This window comes from Scomber scombrus, chromosome 2 (assembly GCF_963691925.1).
Source record: "Scomber scombrus chromosome 2, fScoSco1.1, whole genome shotgun sequence".
Lineage (NCBI taxonomy): Eukaryota > Metazoa > Chordata > Actinopteri > Scombriformes > Scombridae > Scomber > Scomber scombrus.
The window spans coordinates 6,083,108-6,106,821 of record NC_084971.1 but is presented as its reverse complement, the minus strand read 5'-3'; the positions used below and the strand labels follow the sequence as shown (position 1 = coordinate 6,106,821).

At 44.3% G+C, this 23,714-nt stretch overlaps 1 protein-coding gene across 3 annotated transcripts; it reads left to right on the top strand.

Moving 5' to 3' along the window:
- Positions 1-5,397: 5,397 nt before the first annotated feature.
- On the top strand, positions 5,398-21,914 carry LOC133998954 (axin-2-like). Of its 3 annotated transcripts, none has more exons than XM_062438030.1 (11): positions 5,398-5,601; positions 7,075-8,018; positions 10,632-10,772; positions 13,493-13,595; positions 15,502-15,642; positions 16,228-16,649; positions 16,760-16,909; positions 17,028-17,261; positions 17,445-17,549; positions 18,191-18,316; positions 21,077-21,914. In XM_062438030.1, the coding sequence occupies exons 2-11, from the start codon at positions 7,186-7,188 to the stop codon at positions 21,201-21,203; spliced, it is 2,382 nt and encodes a 793-aa protein (XP_062294014.1). In that variant the 5' UTR covers positions 5,398-5,601; positions 7,075-7,185; the 3' UTR covers positions 21,204-21,914. The 3 variants fall into 3 exon arrangements, with proteins under 3 accessions (XP_062294014.1, XP_062294022.1, XP_062294005.1); XM_062438038.1 differs by lacking the exon at positions 5,398-5,601 and adding an exon at positions 5,849-5,963; XM_062438021.1 differs by lacking the exon at positions 5,398-5,601 and adding an exon at positions 6,111-6,183.
- Positions 21,915-23,714: the final 1,800 nt, after the last annotated feature.

The window sequence follows — 23,714 nt, the reverse complement described above, 5'->3', positions numbered from 1 at the left end:
GATTTATTGAGCGTGACAAATTGACAAACTAATTATTACACATTAAATTGTTCTGGTGACATCACTGCAAGAATAATGAACAGTTATATAGAAGAGTCAGTGCAAGAGGACAGAGTGTGTGAAATATTGTGATAAAATGAATTGTGTTAACAGTTTCCTTTCATTAAATGATGCAACAAGGCCGGCAGAAGGTTGTTTTTTAAATATAATATTTCAGTTGTATATAATCTTTAAACTGAGAAAGACAGACTCACAGACTGACTGTCTGTACAGGCCTGTTTGGCAAACATTTGTTCACATCAGATAGGAGGGTTTTCGGTTACCACAAAGGTTTGCCAAGCCAAAACGGATTAGGCCAAGCATCACAGGCATTGTTTCTATACATTATTAAACTTTTAAGCCACCGAAAAACAGGATTGTAAAGAAAAAAGAGAGAGAGAGTGAGAGAGAGAGAGAGAGTGGGAAGAGAAAGTAATTATTCATCCTTAGTGCTCACACACCCCCACATCTTCTTTAGCAAATCCCTCACTCAAGTTTCAAAAGATGACCATTCTGGGTTTTTTTTAAAACCTTATTATTATTATTATTTTTAAAAACCTCACCTGATTGTTCCCGCTCTCCATTTTATTTAGACGTTTTCCCCAAAGTTGAAATTAAAGTTTATTTTCTCAAATTGGGCCTTTTAAAAGGAATTGTCTTAACAAGCCATAACAAGCGGATGAATGGCTGGCTTCTCAAACTTTAAGGGTGTTATGCACCATGTCCGACTTCAAAGCCCGTCTTAACTCCACACTTTAATTGTATCTTCTTCAAGCCTGTCTGCCTGACCGCCATCTGATTCTGCTGACAACTGCACTCCTCTCTCTCTCTTCTTCATGCTCATCCTTCTATCTCTCCATTCCTCCCTCTCCGTCTTTCTCCATCTGTCATGACAGATACACCCACCCCCCCCTCCCCCCTCCTTCTTTCCTTTAGCTCTTCTAAAGTCACTCCGCTACAAGTGTCAACTCAGGCACGAGCCCTAAATTACTTTTTTTTGGGGATGAGTGTTGACATCTACCACTCACCCTTCAGCTCATGCAAACAGAATGATGCTATTTGCCCCTCTTTTCCTCTCTCTCTCCCTCTCTCTGTCTTCTCTATTTATTTCTCTATCGCTCCCTTTTTTTTTCTATTTCTCTCTGAGCCTACAAACAGACATTCACGCTTCTCTCCATATGGGCTTTAATTTGCCATTGTCCCCCAAGATATTCCTCGCTCAGGCTTGAGATAAAGGGATAATCACTTCAAAGGGAAGCTAGGGGGGAGACTGCCCCCTCCCTCCTAGCTGAAAGGAGAAGTGGACAATACGCTAATTGAGAGGGAGAACTGATCACAGGGTCTGTTCAAAGGGACGCCTGGCCACGCCCCCTCCTCCCTCCGACGCACTTAATTTTATTAGTGTTTATGGTGATGCTTCAGCCAAAATTATCACTCAAACCCACCACAGCCTTTGAACTCCCAAATATTGGGTTATTTGTAATTATCCACCCTATCCACTTTTTTTTTTGGTGCTATTTTAGCACAAGTGTAGGATTTGAGCAGAGGAAAAGGCGATAAATCAGGCTCTGTACAGAATTTATTGTTGGCATTGTGGGGACATATACTGTGGGCTGTGTGATATGATGCAAATCCAAAAGTTCTTATGAAAAAGCGACAAAAAAAAAAGAACACAGGCCTACTGTTTGACTGATGCAACTAATGATACACCATCAAAGACTTTTGCAGTATACTAAGAAAGAAAGAAAGCAAGAGAAAGAAACAAAAGAAGGAAGTTTATTTTAACAATCCGTCCACTACACATTGAATTAAAAGTCCACTGTCTTCTTTGTGTTCTGATGTGTCACCTGCACTGAAAGCGGTGAAATGCTTGTCTTAAATACAGCCTCTAATTAAAGAGGAGCTTTATTTCCAATCTGTGGTGATACACCAGATGCCTTTAATTTCTTCTCAACCACGAGCTCTCAATTAGCCTCCAGGTCACCCCATTTTATTGGGGCTTCATAGCAAGTCAGTGGAGGCACTCTTGTCCTGTATTGTGCTTTTAAAGCGTTTGGATCTTCCTGTGAAATGGTTAGGGCCCCCAACAAAAGGGTCAGGGCAGGGTCAACATCAAAAAGGGGGCTTCTTGTGCCTACTTTACAGCAGCCCTCTCTCTTTTGTCACTGCTAAACACAAGAGTGGGCATTCAAGGGTCAACAGGTGTGGTCTCGTGGGTTGAGCGTCTCATGACACCCAAATGAATTTAAATATAGGCCTACAGCAACGTAGCATTATCTATCGTGGTCATACGTGTGTTAGTTGTAGCAATGGATTCCAAACAAACACTTCCTGAATTGTTGAAAAGTTTGAACTTTGCATTTCATTCAAAGCAGACTGAGCAAAGCATGAGCCAACCTTCTTGCCTGTCAGCAAAAATTAGTCTGTGGACTCTTTTTTTCTTCTTTTTTTTTTTGCAGTGATATGTGCGGCCTAATTTAATTTGAGCAAAGATACCATCTTATCCTGAATGTGAAATATCCCACTTTTAAGATTGTCCTGCACATTTTATAACCCCTCTATATCTCAATTCTCCTTTCAAAGCAGACTTTAAAGAAGTTAGCGTGCAGATAACAGTACGGCGACATATTTCATGGCTTTAATTTGGGCCCCATCAGCCGCGTGGCCCTTGAACGTCACAGCGCTAATGCTGCTGACCCATTTTGTGATTTCGTGATCCATCTCCGCAGACAGTAGGCACTTCCCCATCGCAAAGTGTTGGAAGCTTTTGTGCATTTCGGGTGCTGGATTGTTGGATTGGTGGCAGCAAGGTTTGTTTTACAGAGCCCTCCAGTATCAACAGTGGCAATGAATGATCTCTTCATATTCATACTGTCACACACACCTAAACTGAGACAAATAGACAAATACAGAAAGAGACTGTAGCGTCTGATATCGTGTAGCTTTGAGATAACACCTTATAGTGAACTATTCTTAAAAGATTACTCTTTTTATCTTATTTTTTTTGCCTTTATCGGACAGTTAGTGGCAGAGAGGCTGACAGGAAACAAGGGGAGAGAGAGAAATGGGTATGACATGCAACAAAGGTCCCTTGCCGGACACGAACCGGGGACCTTGCCGGTATATGGCTTGTGCTGTAACCACTCGGCTACAAGGTCGCTCCCATAGACTGTATATAAAATGGACGTAACATCCGTGACGTCACCCATTGGTTTGTAGACTGCTGCTTGGAAGCGAATAGTTTCGGATCTGGGCAGCGCCATCTTGAGAATTTCCGGTGCATACCAGGTAAAAAAAAAACACGGATTCTACTTCTATGGGCATCAGGAGGAGCAAGAGGCGCCCTCCTGAACCTGTGAACCAATCAACCTGTCAATCATGACGTAGCCACGCCCTAATGCATACCCTGCTTTATCGTCAATTATAAAATCAGGGAGGCCAAAATTTCACAAATGAACATCATACTGCATTGAAGAAGGCTTTAAACTAGCGATTGAGACCATAAACACATTTTGAAAATGTTTACTGAGGTTAGAAATCAAGTGAGAAGTTGGTGAATTCTCCATTGACTTTTATAGAGAAGGAAGTCCTTTTGACACCAAAACGGTCGCCCCCTGCTGGCCTTTTTATATAATGCAGTTTTAAGTTACTTCCGCGTTGGCCTCATTTCAGAGTACCAGAACTCCCCGCCTGGTCGCTCCATAAGTTTACATTTGAAGTAAGCTGGACTCAATCGCCAGACTAGCTCACAGCATGCAGAAAGCGGTTGGCAGGATGTCAGTGTGATCATCTGGACTCATATTTGGCTCATATTTTTGTGCAGAATCTGGAATATATTAAAATTACTCAACAAAGTATGTCACAAGTAAATCCACAAGTTGGAAACGTATGTAAATGTTATTACTGTGGTTGGGGATGCAGTGAGAAACTGAACATTGAATCTACTTTGAAAATGATATAGGTTTAAAGTCACCGAATAATCACTTTCAGCACTCAATAGTGTCAATCCATTAGATCACATGTCACCCAAACCACCATTTATAGTGCTTTGTGCAAATGCATTTGGACAAACGGACAAAGAAACTGACACATCTAGAAATCCACATGGGAACTGCTACACAGCATGCTTGTTTCTGTATGTATAGCTCAACATGAAATAATCACTACTTGGGGACCTCAGAGAAGTTGGATTTCATTAGCTCTCTTGTCCTGTACCATCATGAGAGTTTTGTGAATTTGAATCCTCTGACTTATATAATTATATTCTCCTTTAAAGTTGATTTTCAACATCAAAGGGACAATATAGCCTTTGAAGTACCATGGGATTGGATCACTGTCTAACCCACTCTTTAAGATTCTGTCACAATGACATTAGGGAAGTCATGTGAATTAAAAGACTAGAGAACCGCTCTTGCCTTTGCTCTCTGTCCAATTTCAATCAAAATGTCATGCTGTGCCATTTTCCCTGAATGTGGAACTGGCAAGTGTGTTAGCTTGACATCTTTGCGGTTAAAAGCCTGTGACTAATATGTAAATTATTTGACAGTTACACTCTATAGGATTATCCAATCTGGCTATAACTTAAAGAATAAGTTTTAAATCATTGAGGACATTATTTAAAATTATAGTCAACCAAAAATGCTTTACTGTCACTCCCCTGGCCCTGGTAAGCATGTAATTAAGTAGCAATATTGCTGTAATGACGTAAGGATAAAGCACTTAAATTCCCTTTACGTTGTGAAACAATATAGGGGTAATAAAGAAAGATTTGGTTTAGGAGATAAATGTGTAGAACTGTAAAGTATTGTAGCCCAATCCATATCACAAGGGCTTCCGTCAGCTATATGAGAACGTACCAGACTCACTCCTGTCATCTGTAGAGGCCACAGGCAACTAAAGTCTCGCTTTTGTTTGCTTTGTGTTTCTGTTGAAACTTTGTGTAGTAACAGACGAACTGTAAGAATAATGCTATTGGCGCGGTAGATCACTTACTTCTGACGCTCCAAAGCCTCGGGGAGTTGGCTCTAGATTGCCTGTCTTTGATAAGGTCCTGGCACACGTGTAAATTATTTCCCAGTCTAGAAAAGTTCATTAAAACGTAAGTTAACTTAAATCGCACGGTTTCGCTAAGGAAGAAGCGATCAAGGAGATATATGATGTCATTTGTGGCCGTTTCCATTCCTTTGTCTCCATTTTAGTTCATTTTCTTTTCTTTTATTTCATTTTGTATTGCGAAGATGAGACGTTGTGTTTTTATGTATCTTCCGGGACCAGGCCAGCGGTTTTTTACTTTGAAGTCCACAGTTAAACCTTCAGCCCAGTTGGTTTAGAAACAGCCCGGAGGATTTCTACCGCCTGCCATGACTTCTTGAAACACTACCTGGGGAGAAAAGTCGAGGGGAAAACGCGTCTCTCTTTTATTCGCGGTTGCACTAATGTTGCCCAATGTGAGAGACATTACAGGACGGAGAAGAGCGCCGGGGCGGTTGTAGGCACAGCCTGTTGTTGGACTACTTAACTTTAACGTTTTCTAATCAGGGAGGCTGTTCGGGTACATGGATGGTAAGTTGTAGGAAAGCTGTTCCACAGGCCCCCTCTCTTGGCCGCTTTGATGTGCTGCTGCTGAGCTTTGAAGTTGAGAAATGCGGGCTATGTTTCTTGTTTGTGGGCGAGAAATACGGTGAGATAGATAAGAAGCTTATGTGTGTGTGTGCGTGTGTGTTTGTGTGTGTGTGTGTGTGTGAATGTTTGAATGTGTAGCTCAGATAAAAAAACGAATATTTGTCGGGTGGTGCGTCTCCAAGCTGGGAAAAAAGTGGGATGTATTCTTCAGTCAGAGCCCCCCCTTCCACCTCTTCTTTTACCTCCTCCAGATTTTGACACCCCCAGTGATCTACATAGGGACTGAGCCTGCCTACTCTGAGGTCAGTTGTTGAATGGGACAGGGTACATTAAACTACAGCAGTTGTTTTGCAGCGAGACACAACACATGTGGCACGGTACAGGCTTTAAATAGTCCGACGTCGCTTTTTTTGTGCTGGATTAATGTTTGGAGAGTTTTGGATCGTACTCAGCTCTACTGAAAATGGAGTAATAATTCAACTTTTTAACGGGTTTTACTCTGATTGGATCTGCTCTGCCATGGTATGTTTTACGCACGTTTATTTCGCCTTCATCCATTGGATTTTTTAGCATCGCTTTCGCCAATCTGTACACTTACACTGCCTGCTGAGAGTGTGGAAGTCGTTATGTAGCATTTGCAACAGCAGAGCAGACACTTTATGTTGTTTTATGTTGCAGTCTCCTTCGATCAGGCACCGAGGCTCCGATTAAAATCGCTCAGCTATTGGATAAGGTTTACGGTTTTAAGGTTTTAAATATAACACGTCTTTCTGTCGTGTTGATAGTTCAGACACGTTACCGGGACTGTGGCTTTAATAATGTGCTGTAATAGCCTTCTTGGGCAGTTATTAAGGCGATTGATCGCTTACATTTACGCACGAGCGACTGGCTTTTCCCGCGGGGCTTTTTACCCCCGTACATTACAACGTTTAAGGTCATTATGGTGCAGATCAGACGCATTTCCACTCGTCTGTACATTTCTGGGATGGTGAGGATGAGTGTGGGCTCCGAGTGAAACCGAGTCTGTGTGTGTATGTGTGTGATGCAGACCGGGGTAGGGTACGGTCGTCCGAAACAGATTGGGAATTAATTGGAGTTGAAGCCTGTGACATGGACTCGTTAGGAAAACACGTGTAAGCTACAGTTGTGAGAATATGGTTTTGGTAAAGAATGAGGCTCTGTGATATGATTGTAAAATGTTTTTGATGTGACAAATGAATGCACGTTGAGAATGTAGGCTGCAGTTGATCTCTGATTTAGATTATAAATAGATAAATGAAACGAAAAAAAGCCTTTCATATTTCCTTTCTCTGTGAACCCGGCGAGGGTTTTTGAAAGGGACTGTTTACTTGATGTCTTTCTTTGAAGTTCAGCAGGATATGGCTTTGATTAGATCAATACTTTGTGTTTCAGAGTGAAGAGGAGCTGAGAAGCTCCCCCGCTGCTTTTAGAGAGTGAGGAGGATTAGGCTGGAGCTCAGTGGAGGCACGACGGCACTCTCACACGGCAACCGGAGCTGGAGCCATGAGCAGGGCGCTTACGGAGCACATCAGCAGTAGCTTCCGAGAAGATGCTCCTCGTCCTCCGGTACCGGGGGAGGAGGGAGAGGCGTCATGCTACAACCCCAGCAGATCTGCCAAAATGAGAGCCCAAAGCAAGGTTAAAGATAGCGCCGTCTCCGCCGCGCCTCCCGGTTCCACACCGCGGAGGAACGAGGATGGACTCGGGGAGCCAGAGGGCAGCGCGTCCCCGGACTCGCCCCTAGTCCGGTGGACAAAGTCTCTGCATTTTCTTCTGGGCGACCGGGACGGCGCTCACCTCTTCAGGACCTTTTTGGAGCGGGAGAATTGCGTGGACACTTTGGACTTTTGGTTCGCCTGCAACGGCTTCAGGCAAATGGACTTAAAGGATACCAAAACGTTGCGAGTTGCCAAAGTTATTTTCAAGCGGTACATCGAGAACAACAGCATTGTCGCCAAGCAGCTGAAACCCGCCACCAAGACCTTCATAAGGGATAGTATTAAGAAACAACAAATAGACTCTGCCATGTTTGACCAGGCACAGACGGAAATTCAGTCGAACATGGAAGAGAATGCATACCAGATGTTTTTGACCTCTGACATATACCTCGAATACGTGCGCACCGGCTGCGAGAACGCTGCGTACGTGAACCACGGCGGTCTCGGCAGCCTCAAGCTGATGTGCGGATACCTTCCTCCTCTCATGGAGGAAGAGGAGTGGAGTTGTAATGACCTAAAGGCAAAAGCGTTAGGGTCTGTGGTTGGACTGTCTGCGAAAACCCTGAGGGCTACTGCTACCATCCGGACAGCAGCTGAAGTGCTGGAGAATAGTTGCAGGTAAGGGCAGCGCTCACCTTATTACATCTTACTGCATGAGAACTTTTTTATGACTATTTACTTTCCTTGTGTTAATTTTTCCTTCATTAGTTAAACTGCAGTGAATATGTGGCAGTTGGTAGTTATTTAACAAATGCCTTAGAGAGAGATAAAGGCGCTTGATCAAAGGGTCTCAGAGGAACATGCCTGTATATTTGTGCCCTCCTGCCTTGCAGTTAGTCAAGGGGTTGGAGGGGTGGAGGGGCGGGGTGAGTACAAAACATCAATGGATCTGAGCCTTCCTTTTAAGTAAATGGTGTCTTGCAGGCAGCCCTCTGCTGGCTTGCTCAAGTTTCCTGTGCTTTGAAACCCTTCCTCCGGTTGAGGCACAAATTCAGACACCAAGACACAGACTGTTACAACTACATGAAACAGTATGATGCTATTGTAAAGTTATGCAGTATCTCGCTCTTGATTCTACTAACTTAGCCCTATTGTTATTGTACACCATCATACAATCTCCCTAACCCAAATAAATGCTAGTACAGAGTTAAGAGAACTTGTGCAGTCAGACTTGTGCCAAGCGGAGATATTGTTCTCTTGGTCAGAGATGAAAGCAGAAATGTTTGTAGAAAGCATTTAGTCTTTTATCTCCAGAGCCCTTCCCACACATTGTCCAACAGCTGAAATCTTTTTAAGCCAGGAACATTTTCAAAAACTGGATTTTATGCATGAGCCTCCATCAAAGGGTACTTTAAAAGTGTTTTGCTCAACTACTTTGTCCTCACATCTGGACACAATTATTACTGAGAGGTTTGACAATGTCTTGATGCTTTGGTATTTGTAGGAAAAGTGCAATTTAAAGATAATCCATACTTTCCTCGTCAAGTTAACCAAACATTTTGTGAGACTGAGGATTGAGCATTGCCTTATGTATGACTTTTTAATAACAGTGTGAAAACTAATTGATTAAGTTTAATAACTCAACTTAAACAGTCCCTTTAGAATGTTATCTTTCATGTGAGCAGATGTCAGATAACATCATAGCACAATTACTCATTTGCCTGAAAGTGGCCATGTTTAGTTAGGAACCAATAAGCACAGGGTTTGTTGACATGTGAGCATCTCCTGGTTTCCTGGTGTGATCCCCTGCATTCTTGGTTTTCACTAAAAGAAAAGCAGGAGGGAGAGAGCCCCTTTTTCTCCCCTCCGTCACCCGTTCTCTCCCCCTTTCCCTCTGCCCCTCACCATCTCTTTAGGTCAACCAATTTCCATCTCAAACATGTGGAACTAATTTTGCCACTGCACAGATTCCTTTTTTCTCCTCTTTTTGAGAAACCTCCAACACTCAACTCCAAAGTGATAGAAGAACAAAACAAAAAACAAAACATCCTCAGCTCGGTTCCGCAGCTTCAATCACAGATCCTACTTTGCAATAGATAGTGTGTGCATCTCAGTGTTTTCCTTTCTCTTTCTTTTCTATCCAACACTTATCTCTCCTTTTTGAAAAAAATCTGTCTGACAGAGACTAAGCATGCTTTGGAGGGAGACAGGGAGAGACAAGAGGAGGGGAAGGGGGAAGACAGGAAGGGGGGGATCATGAAAGAAAGAAAAGAGATGGAGAAAGAGAGTGGGGGGTGCAGAGAGCCCAGCTGTGCTAAATACCTGACTCTTTGCGCGGACCTTCCAAAGGTCAGGTTTGTGCTTGGGGCCTACGGCTTTAGTCATGCTGGGGTTCTCCTCTCAGCACTCCCGGCAGAAGGCATTCTCATAAAGAAAGGGGCCCTCCTTCCCCCTTTCCCTCTCTCCCTCTCCCTCCCTCCCTCCCTCCCTCTCTAAAGCTCAAGTTCCCCCTTCCTCTTCTTCCCTCTCTCTTCCTTGTCCACCCCCTTCACTACTGGAACAGGAATGCAACACAGCAGGAGAGTAGAAAGACAGGGAGAGAGACTTTAGAAAGGAAAGCAGGGGAAAGTGGGTAAAGGAGGGGCCCCAGACTGAATGATGGAGAGAGGGAAAGATAGAAGTGGGAAAGTGTAGAAGAGAAAACACTCCAAGGAAAGAGAGAGTGGAGTTTCAGAGTGGAAAAGTGGAGGAATATGGGTTGGCCCAAACAAAAGGGTGGGGAGATAACAGAAGAGAGGGAAAGAAGGGAAATACTGTTGTTCATTCACACACAGAAAGGCTGCTCACTTCACTCACTCCAACCCTCACCCTTCAACCCCGCCAAACACACACACACACACACACACACACACACACACACACACACACACACACACACACACACACACACACACAACCCCTGTATGTTAAGGGGAGGGGGGCATGAAAGAGAGAAGGAAAGAAAGACTAGAAAAAGAGAACCCATAGCTCAGTCTCTAATATGGTTGTCACATTCCTCCAAGCTCCAAAGTCTCATGAAAGTGACTCTAATTACAGAAATCTGCACATAACATCAACAAAACAAAGTCCAAGCTGCCACATTTCCTTTTAAATTTGTATAAAATGAAAACAGAAGCAGGGGGTAAAGTAACTTCACCCGACTCTGTCACAACTCTTCAGTGTTCTTGCTTCACACCACAATCCTGAAAGACATCACATAAAAATGTGGAAACTCTCTTCCTGGGTCCACAGGTCCCATCGTCGAGGAGATCCTGCCAGCCCATACTTTGTCAACTCCGGCTACATCTTTGCCCCTGCCACCAGTGCCAATGACAGCGAGATCTCCAGCGATGCCACGACGGACGATTCCATGTCCATGACGGACAGTAGTGTGTAAGTGTTTATAGATTTTATCGAAAACCAAAAAAGTAGGTGGGTCAGTTTCATTTCAACTCGGGCTGCTCCGGAGATAATGTAGCAACTTCAAAAGGCTCATTTCCATTCAGCTGACCCCGGCCAAAGCTCTGTGAATTTTATTATTTCCATACTACCTTAATGTCCCTGGAACAGAGTTCAGTCAACACCTTTCCAGGAAAATGTTGAAAGATGTGAAGAAAAATATTTGGCCTTGTAGTTCAACAGACTCAGCTTTTCTTGGGGCCAGGGGATGGCACTGTTGCGAAATAATGGTCTGTAATGTATTTTAATTATACAGGTAATTCTATTAATGTGTAGTTGTTGCTGTGGCCTCTAGGGAGATAACTCTGGGAAAGTCATTATGTCTGAAGACCTTTTGAAGTTTATTCTGATGCGTTGCAGGCTGGAGAGAAGGGAGAAAAAAAAATGAGATCGTCTTGATGTGGGTGGGGGCGTTGCCTCATTTTCCTCAAAGTTGAAATGTATCCATCCCACCCACCCTTCTGCCACAACAGACTTGTTTTTTTCATATTATCTAATCGCTTTTTCCCTTTGAAGAGCTAGAGGAGAGGGGGAGGGAAATGGCCATTCGGGCCTCAAGACAAACTCATTGAAAAATGTTGGCACCAAATGAAAGGAGGCTTACTCACATGGTGGGTCGGTTTCCTGCCACTGGCCTCTGCGGCGTGCTGAGATCATGTGTCTGCAAGACTTTCACAGGGGTTACTCATTGCTAGACCTTGGGACAAGGCATGAGGAACTCCCCCTGGCCAGACTAGGGCACCCCCAGAAAATCACCTCCACCCACCCAACCCTCCGTAGCTTCTCTCCTCCACCCTCCAGAGCCAATAGCAGGAGTGCTGAGGCTCGAAGTGCAAGGGAGTGAGAAAATAAAGTGCATGGAGTATAAAGGGCTTAACTGAATCGCTTTCAGCCTATTGTTAGGTGAGGGGAGCTTAGGGGGATAAGAGGGTGGCTGGCTGCTTTGAAAATGACTTGCACAACTGAATAGGAGATCCCCATAAAGTAAGGGCCCATGAAACCATGAAAGAGTCCACGGCTGTTTTCTCTTCCCCAACCTGCACAAAGCGCCCAGTTGTCAAATGGTTCACCAGGGTGGGGACAGTTTGGGTTGATAAAAACATAGTTAGTGAGAGGGAAGTTGACGAGCTTTGTTTGGGCATGATGTTTTGCCACTAAGTTTGGGGTTCCTCTCAGCGCACAAATTCCTCTGGGCTGTTGAGTTTTACTTTTGAAGAGTTTCCTGTGTTTCTTCCTGCGCCTTGAGGGATGATGGCTTGTAGTCTCAAGGGGAGAGTTTGTGAAGCATTGATTTTTCTGGTAGGCCCAACTTACAAGAAGCTTGCTGCAACACGGGTGATGTGATGTCTGTATCTTGGCTTCATGGTCTGATTCTTCCTGACAGTGTCACTCTGAAATGTGACTTGCAGAAACTTGGTCAAGAGGAATAAAGAAGAAAAAAATAGATTCAGTGTTGAACAGCATCGTCTGTGAAAGTCATATTCTTTTAATAGTTCTCGCCAAGGTCTCTGACACAGAGATCTCTCCTGTCCTTGTCCCCAGCTCTCTCTCTCTCCACCCCTAACTGATTTTAATAAAAAACGCAGCTTCTTCCTCTCTCATTCGAGGGAACAATTTGATTAGTGCGTCCTTTTATAGTGGTTAAAAGGCACACTGCAAATTTGAATCTCATTTCCCAGATAAAGAACAAGAAGAAGAGGATTTGGGAAGGGGGGGATAGAAGAAGGGGTGGGGGGATTTTTTTTTTCTCTTTTTGCTTATATCTTATTTATGGATTTACTTGGACGCTGGGGAATGCTGCTGCACCAACTTCAAACATTACCTTATCTTACAAACCAGCCTTTTGATGTTGCTGAGATCAGAGGCTCACAGCAGAGCGCTTGCCAAACGAAGATGGCAGCGGGTGCATATGTGCATGAGTGTGAGATTTCAAAGAGGCAGCAGAAAAAGTAGCGTTTGGGCTAGGTCAGACACTTCTGAGCAGCCAAAATGGCCAAGATAATTGGCCCAGCTTAAGTGGCAGCTGACTGGAAAAGCTAGCAGACACAGAATGAAAAACTGAGAATACGATTCCCAGAATAAATGCTTTAATTGTCCGGAGACTACCAGTCTTCTTAGCTACATCTCTATTTTCATATTAATATATCAGTGCTACAAAACCAGCAGCATTTGCTAGCCTCCTTTAGCCTTTAGCTACTGAGGTAACTGAAAATTCTCCTGCCTTTTAAACAACTGCTGTCAGTTGACAAGGACTAATCTTCAAGGACTAATCAGTGGAATTCTTCTTTTGAAGCCCCCAGTAGGATGTTTAGCATATCTCGCCCATTGTCCTGTTGTGTTTTGTTATGTGTGTTTTTGTTGCCTTGGCTTCAAGGGTTCTTAGGTCTTTTGATTTAGCTTAGTGTGCCTAGTGGGTGGTTACTGGGTGGTGTTGTGTCAGTCACTTCAATGATGAACTGCCTCCTAAGGGTTTTTTTTTCTCACCACAAAGATTGGCTAATGGTGCTAATACACCAAGAGTCGGTGTGGAAGTATTTAGTAGAGTAACAGTATATGAGCAAAAAATAACCACGGGATAATTGGTGTCTGAGTGGTTTGTGATGTACTGTATTTAAAACAAATGTTAATGTATATATCTTGATTTATGTTTACAGAGATGGAATCCCTCCATATAAGCTGGGCACCAAGAAGCAACTCCAGCGAGAGATGCATCGCAGTGTCAAGATCAATGGCCAGATTCCACTACCCCACTTTCCTGTAAGTCCTACTTCTTTAAGTTCTACTTCCTGTCACAGTGTTTCCTTTTTTTGTAATCCGCCAAACTTTTACACGCTGACAGACAACTGGGTCCTGATTCCCTCGAGGAGCTCTCCTTTATTTTCTTTTATTTTTATTTATTTATTTTCAGAGAGCGTGTTGTGACAGAATACTATATTTCATTGCCCCGTTCGTTTTCATATAAAAGTCGGGGTAAATGAAAGGCAGGATTTGCATACCACTTCACTTCCTCTTCTGCCGTTTCAAGCACCCACCCCTCCCCTCCACCCTTCCCCCATTCAACTAGCTTCTGTAGGGCTGTAAATATAAACTTGTCGTTGTATTCCTTCTCTGGAACTGTAGCGTGTCACGCAGCGTCAGTGTGTTTTGCGGGTCGATCATAAAAGCTGTGGTTATATAGCGCAGGTAGTAGACATCATGGCAGTTTTGAAGGTGATGATAAATTCATCATGAAAATGAGCATGTGAGCGACATAAATGACTGCCAGATGAATAGGAGTCACAGCATTACTCAATTACCCTTTCCTCCACTCTCACCCTGGTCCCATTACTATTTGGGTCATACTGTGTGTGTGTGTGTGTGTGCTTTGAACACACACTGTTGAATATTTTGTTGACCTGCTGAAGTTGTTGTGGGAAGGTTTAAGGAACTAGGTTAGAACAGATTGACACGGGTTAGGAGGCGGGACTGTTTGAGTCAAGAAAAGAAATATGAAATTCTTTTGTCTTCATTTCCTAACACAGGTGTGTGTGTGTGTGTGCATGAGTTATGTGTGTGTTTCTGCATGCATTTGACAGTGTTGTCTGTTCCCCCTTTTTTCTCTCTTCCTCTCTGTCTTTTCTCATTCTCAATCTCTCTCTCTCTCTCTTTTCCTTTCCCACTTGCACTCCTTTAATGTCTCCCTCCTGATTTGGAGATGGCTCTGTCTCCCATGATGCACCAGCCCCAGGCAGCAGGGGCCCCGTGCAGGGCTGGCGCTCCTTTGCCAGCAGCTCCGCTTGCCTTTCTTCTCCTTCCCTTCATCGTGTCTACAAAGAGATGAGAGGAACAACAAAAAAAGAGTCAAAATCAAGAAAGCCAGTGTGCCAAATAACAAAAAAAGTAAGAAAGGGAGAGAGAGGAGCCGGCGCATAAAGTTAAAGAAAAAGGAGGATAATGTGACTAGAGTACCTCTGAGCTGCCCTGCATGCAGCCGAGAAATAAATTACTACTTCCCCTCAGATCTTCCCAGTATTTGACTCCTCTATCCTCTCCCTCCCTCTTTTCCCTCCTCCCTGTCTAGCTCTCTCTCTGCCACCATTGCCACTTCACAAACGCACATCTCAATCCTCTTCCTCTTTTTTCATGCTGTTAATTTTGTCCCCCTCTCCCTTTTTTTCCCCCTTCTCCTCTCCTCACTCTCTCTTCTCTGTCGATATCTGGCTTTTATTCGGAGATTTAAAGCTGCGTGTCCCTCCCACCCCTAGTGTGCGTTTGATGTTTGACAAGGGCCCTTTGAAGTGTGCTGACTTCAGAGGCTGCCTAGCTGATGGCTTGGTCGGGCTACAGAGGGTGCAGGCAGGGGGCCTCCCCTCCGAGCGAGACCAACTGCTACCCCGCCATTGCTACCCCCTTCTCTCCCCCTCGCCCAGTAGCCTGGCACTGCCAAGGGCACTGGGCATGAGAAGATCTGGGGAGGGACGGGTGGCGGAGAAGGTTCAGGTTAGCTTGAGGGCAAGGGCATCTGGATTAGGCCTTTTGGAATAGTAGTAGGCTTTTTGGAACAAGATGGGATTAGGGCAAGGGCAGTGGATTAATGCACCATATTGCATCCGTCAGAAACACTAAGCACTTACACTCACACACGCACTAAAGTGTCCTTCCTCCTGCATTGTTTCCCCTGCAGAGGACACATCGGCTGCCTAAGGAGATGACCCCCGTTGAGCCCTCGGCCTTTGCTGCTCAGCTCATAGCCAAGCTGGAGAAGCTGAAGCGAGAGCAGGACACCATGAGCTCATTGGAGGAGAGGCTGCAGCAGATCCAGGAGGTACAGATGCACACAAACCTGTTAAAACACTTTCACCAACATTCCGCATGACAGCCACATGAGAATTCTAACTCGTATCCAAGTTAGGTCCGATCAATGATTCCTTATTACACTAGAAAAGCCTTTATGCTAGGTTTTGGAATGTCGAAGAACAGGAACAAGACCAAGGGATTTGAAAAGTCTGTCTTGGTTTAGCTACGACTTCCTTTTTCCTCTCTGTCCTCCACTATTTCACCAGGAGGAACTTTCAAACTTATGTTTCTAGACACACTCGTAAGTTCCTTCAAATAGTTAGCACTTAGCTTCTCTCCAGTGGCACGTTTGCTGAGTATGTGTAGTGCCAGTCTCTTTGTGAAGCACAGGCACACTCTGCATTATAGATGAAGCGCACCCAAAGCCTGTTATCGAAGATAACAGCGCGGCAAAAAGGAAACTCAAATCAAGTTATCCAAGCGTTTGCTCTCTCTGACTTCAGACGATGATAGATATAAGTTGGTGTAAGTTGATATATAAATTCCTGTGACTGTGTAGGAAGATTTTTTTGTCAATTGCCTGAACTTTATTTTTCTTTCTTTGCTTGTCCAGGAGGAGGAAAGGGAGGAAAGCGGCGACCTCACCAGCAACACCTCCCTCCATCATCCCCTGCTCCCATCCGGCAGCCAATGTGAGGAAGACCCCCAGGCAATCCTAGACGAGCACCTATCCCGCGTCCTGAAAACACCTGGCTGCCAGTCACCAGGTGTGGTTCGGCATTCACCGCGCTCAGGCTCCCCAGAGCGGACGGGCGCTTTGGTGTCCTCTGGCCATGGGCCCTTCTTTGGTGCTTATCCTGGGGCCGCCAAAGTTCTAATGACAGGCAGGCAGTCCACAAAGCACATCCACCACCACTACATCCACCATCATCACGCTGGGCCCAAGACCAAGGAGCAGATCGAGGCCGAGGCGGCTCAGCGTGTGCAGTGCCTCTGCCCTCCAGGGGGCGCCAATTATTCCGACTTCACCCCTCCGTGAGTGTGACTTCTTAGCTATGCTGAAACCAGTCAGCACTGTACATTAGGTCTTAATACCTGATTTCTGTCACTTTCTCTGGTCCTAACTTGCCGCTCTCTTCCTCCAGTCGCTGCAGCACTTTGTCCAGACGGCCAATCAAGGCCACAGATGAGGTTGTGTCTCCTCCGCACCTTCCCCTAGATGCCACCGACCGCTCTCAGAATGTTTGGCAGTGGATCCTGGAGAGTGAGAGGCAGGGCAAGCACAAGCCACACAGGTGAGTGTCTTGTGAGGAATCACCTCAACATCATTCGTACCACAGAATGACCAACAGAGAGCAGTACAGTCTTGAGTTCACTACTCATGTAACATTTTGACCCTTTTTAATTGAACAGCACTCAAGGTCTAAAGAAGTCCAACCCCCTTGACTCCAAAACCCCGCCCAGTCGGACTCACTCCTCCTGGGGTGGAGGCGGTATCGGCAGTGGGGCTCACCTCCGTGGTCACCACCCAGGCCATCCGTTCATTCAGGACCCAGCCATGCCACCCTTGCCCCCACCCAACACCCTGGCGCAGCTGGAGGAGGCCTGCCGCAGACTAGAGGAGGTTTCCAAGCCACCAAAACAGAGGTAGGCGAACTTGGACACACTTAGAACACACATTCAGCCGTGCACATAAATCATATCCAATCATATGCCCCACCTTCCACATCTGATTGACCACATCAGCGCGTACTGTAAATGGTGTCCAGTGGTTTCTCCTCATATTGATGCGAGTACTGATTAGCATTGATGTCTCTGTGATTCTGACAGGCATTCAGCAGCAGCCAGCAGCCTTCAGAGAGACAGGAGCCATCCAGCAGCTGCCTTCCCCACTGGAGGAAGCCCTCTCGCCAGCCCTGGACTCCAAACAGACGAGTACGTATTTCTTTTCTTTTTTTTATCTGAAACACATTTCTGTCTTTGTTTCAACAACTCTATTTTTCTTAATTTATTTTTCGTACTTGCTTTCTAGCCTTCTAATAGATTTCATTCCTGTTACACTCAGACACTCTTTTTTTTTGATCACTCCCTCTATCCAAGCTTGTGTTTTTCGCTCTCTTCCTCCCAGATTTTCTTGCTCTTCCCTTCAAAGAGAGATGTTGTGAGTCAGCATAGCTATGTCTTTGAACTCCTCTTCTCTCGCTTTTTAATCATTTAAGATTAAACATGCTTTAATACGAAATCCTAACTACCCACCCGTCTCCCAACACACACACACACACACACACTCACCAGTAAAAACCTAACAAAGATGTGTTGAGTAGCCCCTGGTAACTCAAGTTTATCGGCCCTTTCGCACATTTGTTGTCGAACAGGGTGGGTGTTTGATGTTAAGCCGCAGACAACCTGACTGTGAGGCCTCTTTTAGGTTTAATTGGTTGACCGTCAGTGATCAAGCTGTCTTTTGGCATCCTTTAATTAATATTAGTAAAGAATAGTTGTCCGCATTCAACAGTCTTACCCTTTCTCCTACAAATCCAGATGTTTAACCCCATCTTTTCATCTTGCATTCTCAGGTCTAAGGAACTAGTGGTCACCTACTTCTTCTGTGGTGAGGAGATTCCTTATCGCAGCATGATGAAGACCCACTGCCTCACCCTGGGACACTTCAAGGAACAACTTAGCAAGAAAGGCAACTACCGGTAAATACAGCACCCACAACACCGCAGAGATCACAATACACCAGCACATAATTCGATGGTTCTGCACACCTGTTTGGTCGGTGGGTTGAAGCCGTTGCTGGGGTTAGTCAGCTGTTTATGTATGTGCATTTGTTACTGGTCGTGCAGTGTGTATGCTCATCTGCTGAGTGCTAGTGTGAAATACTGGAGCCCCATAGTTGAAAAGAAACTGGGCTGATCCACTGTATTCAGAGCTTACACACAGAGAAAGAAGAGAGGGGGGGCGGAGGGGGGGGTGTTCTGGAGCAAATTTTTTCTCACATCTGGTACTGATTTCCATGGTAAGGCAGCCTTAATAAATATGGCTTTGAAGCCTAGGCCATTTTATTTTGTGCACAAAGACCATTGCAAGGCCTTCAAATTCCTCCTCCACATTATTGCATCAGGCATTAAAATCAAATGCCGCAAGCACTTTCTTCTGTTAATGACTGATAGCAGTTAACACAGCAAACATACCTCCTGTTTGTATCAGACATTCAGGGGGAAATTCTCAAACAATGTAAGGACTTGTTTGTTAATTTAAAATACTGACAGTTGAAAGAAATATTTAAAAAAAAAAAGAAGCCCTCAGTTAAGTCCAAGCCTGCTTTATGAAGTAACTATTCCAGCACTGCGTAGGTTGTTCGCCACTGAAAAAGACATGGAGCCTGCATGCCCATGACATCAACATTAGGTTACAGCCACATCTGCTTGTTAGGCAACAGAGAGAAGGCCTGCAAACAAGTCATTGCACCCCTGCTGTCACATAACTCTTCAGCGAGCGAGAGAAAAAGGGGTGGGGGGTGAGGAGGGGGGGATGAAGCGTCTGGCTTCAATGGCAGCAGAATGTGTGGAGTTGGTTAATTTGGACATGGCAGCAGTACAGCGGAGAACAGTACGCTGCGGCTCTGCCAGACGATATTGGTGCCAGATGTTGCGAAGAGAGAAAAATCCTGCCACATAAAACATGTTCCAATGGAAAGGCTCCTTCTGTCTCTCTCTGTCTCACTCTCTGAAACAAAGTGATGACTTTGAACTATTTGTGAGTGAGAATGTAGCTTTTTTTTCTTCTTCTTCTTCTTCTTCTTCTTCTTGAATTCTCCCGCCAATTACAATTGAGAAAGGGGTCACGCATTTATTCGGTTAATAATAATGAAGATGAGAAGGCCAAATCCGGGCCAGCAAAGCCTAGACAACAGAAGAAGAAGTTTGCTGAAATGCCATATCATTAAACAAAGCCATCATCCCTCTTGTCGCATAGCTGCACACTCAAATAGAAGCTCTTGCAGTTGTGGTAACACAGCCTCCTCCTCCTTTGTTTGTGTGTAATTACAATCAACATGGAAAACAAAACTGTATGTGTATGTTTTTGTACGCCTCTCCTTACATGTGATGTTTGAATGGCTCTAAGCTGAGCAATTGCTCATAAAACACAGAGCTTTTTTTTTTTCTTTCTTTTTTTCGTCTTTTTTTTTTGTATTCCAAACGCAGGCACACATGGGCAAAATGAGGCATTTTTCCATTACAAAGCTTATCATTAAATCCCCTCCCGCTGATCTTTTGCTGGGTTTAAAGTAGAGAGGAGAAATCATTAGGAGCTCCAGGAGACTTCACAGTCACTGGGACCAAGCTAACCCTGGGAGTTATCTCTGCTTGAGAGAAGAAGAAGAAGAGTGGGCTAGCTAGGTGACCCGTGACCTCCAGGAGACTGTCTGAGTGGTCGCCCTCCTCCCCTTTTCCCGGGGTAAAGCCCCTCAGGCTCGGCCCACGTCCAACCTATCACACCCACTCACTGGGCCGGCGAAGGCCTCCACTCTACTTCCCCCCTGCTTTCTTCCTTTTCTGCTCCCTCTTTTTTTTCTCTCTCTGTTCTCCGCTGGTGATCGGAAAGCTGCCCGAAGTGTGTGTGTGAGTGTGTGTGTGTGTGTGAGACGGCAAGTATGTGTTTATATGTGTAAGGGAGTAACATAGGGTGTGTGTGTGTGTGTGTATGTGTGTGCCTGTGTGTGTTTATGTGCAAGCAGCGGAGTGTGCTCTTGCATTCACAGGCAGACTCTCAGGCACCTGAAATGTCAACCTGTGTGACAGAAAGGCCCTTCATTTGACAGCCAGCCCAATTAGAAGCCATGGAGACACAGAAAGGGAGGGGGTCACTGCTGAAGAGAGAGAGGAGGAGGAGGAGGAGGAGGGGTGGGTGGGGGGGACGATTTAAGACAGCCTCTAATTAACCCTTCCACTTTAATAAGACCTTGCAGGACAGATAGGCATCTATTGAATGGCCGGCACTCACGATGAACAAGTGGATGAGGAGACAACCACACTCTGATGAACATACACACACACATATACACTGTTTCTAGCAGCTTGAATTATCACAGGGAGCGTTTAAACGGAGGGTTCAGCTCTGTTTGTGCAGCGGTGTGATGTGGAGTCAGGCTCTGCCTTTGAAGTGTGCAGGGATGGCATTGAAGGCTATGACTAAGTTGTTTTGAGCAGGATCCATTTCTGGCTCTAAGAGTGTGTGTGTTTGTGTTTGATTTGGACTAAAGGGAGTTGTGCGCGAGCGCGTATATGGAAGTAGTTGTGTAGGTGCCTCAAAGCGGTTTAAAACACGATGAAATGTATCAGATGCACTCCTGCTGCCATTCTGTCAGCTTTCATTTGAGTTCTTTTTTTTTTTTCCAAGTACACCTACGCTGAACATTTTCTAATCACAGACCTCTCTCTTTTGTTTCTCCTCAGGTACTACTTCAAGAAGGCCAGCGATGAGTTTGAGTGTGGTGCTGTGTTCGAGGAGGTGTGGGAAGATGCCAGCGTGTTGCCCATGTATGAAGGCAAGGTCCTGGGCAAGGTGGAGAGGATGGACTGAAAGCCACTTTGTTGCCAACCAACCAATGCCCTTCCCTGCCCAACCAAAAGCTAAACTGTCCCTAAAAGCTTGAGCAAGAGACTCTGTGTAATTAACAAAAAAAGAAAACACTCTGGACTTCTTTTTTTTTTTTTTTCTATTTCTTAATATTAAGCTAAACAGAGTTAATATATCCAGCACAAGAGGAGTGATTGAAGGAAGACGAGCCAATGAAGTATGCCGAATCCAGAGGAGGTACTGCCCCTCCCTGACTTTCTCAACCAATCAGCCTTAGAAACACAAGGGAATGACACGAGAGACTTTAAAAGACCAATACAAGGAGGAGGATGATGATGATGATGATTTGAGGCCAGTAGGGGTGAGACCCTGCCTCTTCTTGAATATAACCACTGAAGATGTAGATGACTGTTTCGTTGTCATGTGATAAGAGACCGACGGTGCGTTGTTATCGGCTTCCTGGCCGAGTGCATCGGACTAGCAGGCACTGAAGACGCAGTGCCACCAACCTGCTCTTAACGTTACACTCCAACAACGTTACAAAAACGTCTGTACGTGTGCATATACATACATGCATATATGTATATATACATGTATTATATATATATATAGATGCTTTTGTCATGAGTTGAAAGTTTTTATTAAGTATTTATTGAAAAAAACAACCCACTCCTTCCCCCTTCCCTACTTCCCAAGTCTCCTTAAACCTGTGTTCCCCCCCCCCCCCTCCCCCATTTCTAGCCAATGGGCAAGCTGCTTTGAATGTTGGGAGAATACTGTGGTGATATTGTTTAGTGTTTGTTTTTACTATACACAAAGGACGTGACACTAGCCTAGCACCTCCCATAGCCTTGTAGCCACGTCTGACCCAAACTAACAACCTTAGCAGGGGTCTTGTCCGAGGCGCACTCCCTCCACTATTCTAATGGTCAATCCCAGTCTTATATGCTGCTGATAGTTTGTAATGTTAAGTTTGTCACACTAGTGTATCCTCTCCCTCGTCCGTCCCCCCCACCCCTCCCACCCCATCCCGTCTTTTTTTGTCTTTCTCTCAGTCCGGCGACAGAGCTCAATCTTTTTTGTTGTGCCTTTGTTTGTAAACCAGGCATTGCACAGGGTGGGGGGGTGGGGGGGGGTGAAAACAGTTGCAGATACACACAGAAAGGAGACCTGGAGCACAAGTTGTACCATCTAATAATGGCAGTGTTTACAGCCCGCACACCAAAATAACTTGTGCTAACAAGAACCAGTTTGGGTCACAGAGAACGACTTCTTGAGGAAGTCGTCTAGCGTGTCAAAAAAAAAGAAAACGAAAAAAAAACACAGAACATTGAAGAATTATGGCTCCGATATCCTTTGAATGTTGTTACAGTAACATCGTATATAGCAGAGCTCCTGTATACATTGTAATTATGCATTCTGAAGTATGGATACTGACACATGTGATGCACACATAGAGTACGCACACACACATAAACAATACACACATATAAACACACTATCGCTGGTGTTTTATGAGTACAGCACCTGTGCCTACATGGATGCCATACCATGTGCTACCCTGTTTCAGGGTTTTAATATATATCCCTTGGTTTTCAGAAGGGTTTTATGTTGAAAAGATATTTTTATGCTTTTAATATCCTGTAATCATGTTTTTTTGTTTTTGTTTTTACACCACAGCCTTTTTTTTTGTTTTGTTTCATTCAATCTGTATCTGTAAATTATACATTATATAAAGAGTTTCATTTTAAGATTTACATGGACCTATAATTATTGTAATTATTGAGAGATGTAGCCTTTATTAAAGTTTTATATTTTTCAAATGAAATCTGTTGTGCCTGGAAATGATTCTTTCATGATTCTACAGGGGAAAAAAGATCACTGCATTCACTGCAACTCAAATGTCACATATGTGTTCATATTACAGCCAGTTCAGACTGCACCGGAATAGACTGAATATAAAATAATAGAGAGATTTTTTAGAGATAATAACAGTTGATTAGAACTTTGCTTGTCCACTTTGTTGAGTTTACAGAGCTGAAATCACTCTGTGACACCTGGTGAGGTAGAAACACATATACAGTGAGGTTCTTGCAGAAATCACAGATTTAGCATCTGGGATATTGTTCAATGCTAAGTGTTTAGTATCAAGCATATCAAGGGTGTCCTGGTGTAACATATAACCAAAAAGTCCCCAGTTGGATACTGTCTGGGGACCCTAATTTTTAAGCAAAAAAAGGAACATTTAAAAAAAAAAAAAGGCAATCTGTAGTCCTGATAAATTACTTTTTTAACCCTTACATGTTGTTCATATTCAAACCCTTCAGGGTATCCCCTCATAATTAGTCTCTATAACAAATATCTGCACAATAAATCATTCATGAATACCTCGTCAGTCACAGATAGATAGTGTGTGATTAATCCTTATTGTTCAGTTTTCATGTTGATGGAGAAAAATATTTACAATCATACTATATAATGGTCCAAAGTTAAATCAAATAGGAAAATAACAAG

Coding starts and splice junctions, on each gene's coding strand:
- LOC133998954 (XM_062438030.1), top strand. CDS start 7,186: ATGAGCAGGGCGCTTACGGAGCACATCAGCAGTAGCTTCCGAGAAGAT. Junction 10,773..13,492: donor TCCATGACGGACAGTAGTGT/GTAAGTGTTTAT, acceptor TTATGTTTACAG/AGATGGAATCCCTCCATATA. Junction 18,317..21,076: donor AGCAAGAAAGGCAACTACCG/GTAAATACAGCA, acceptor GTTTCTCCTCAG/GTACTACTTCAAGAAGGCCA.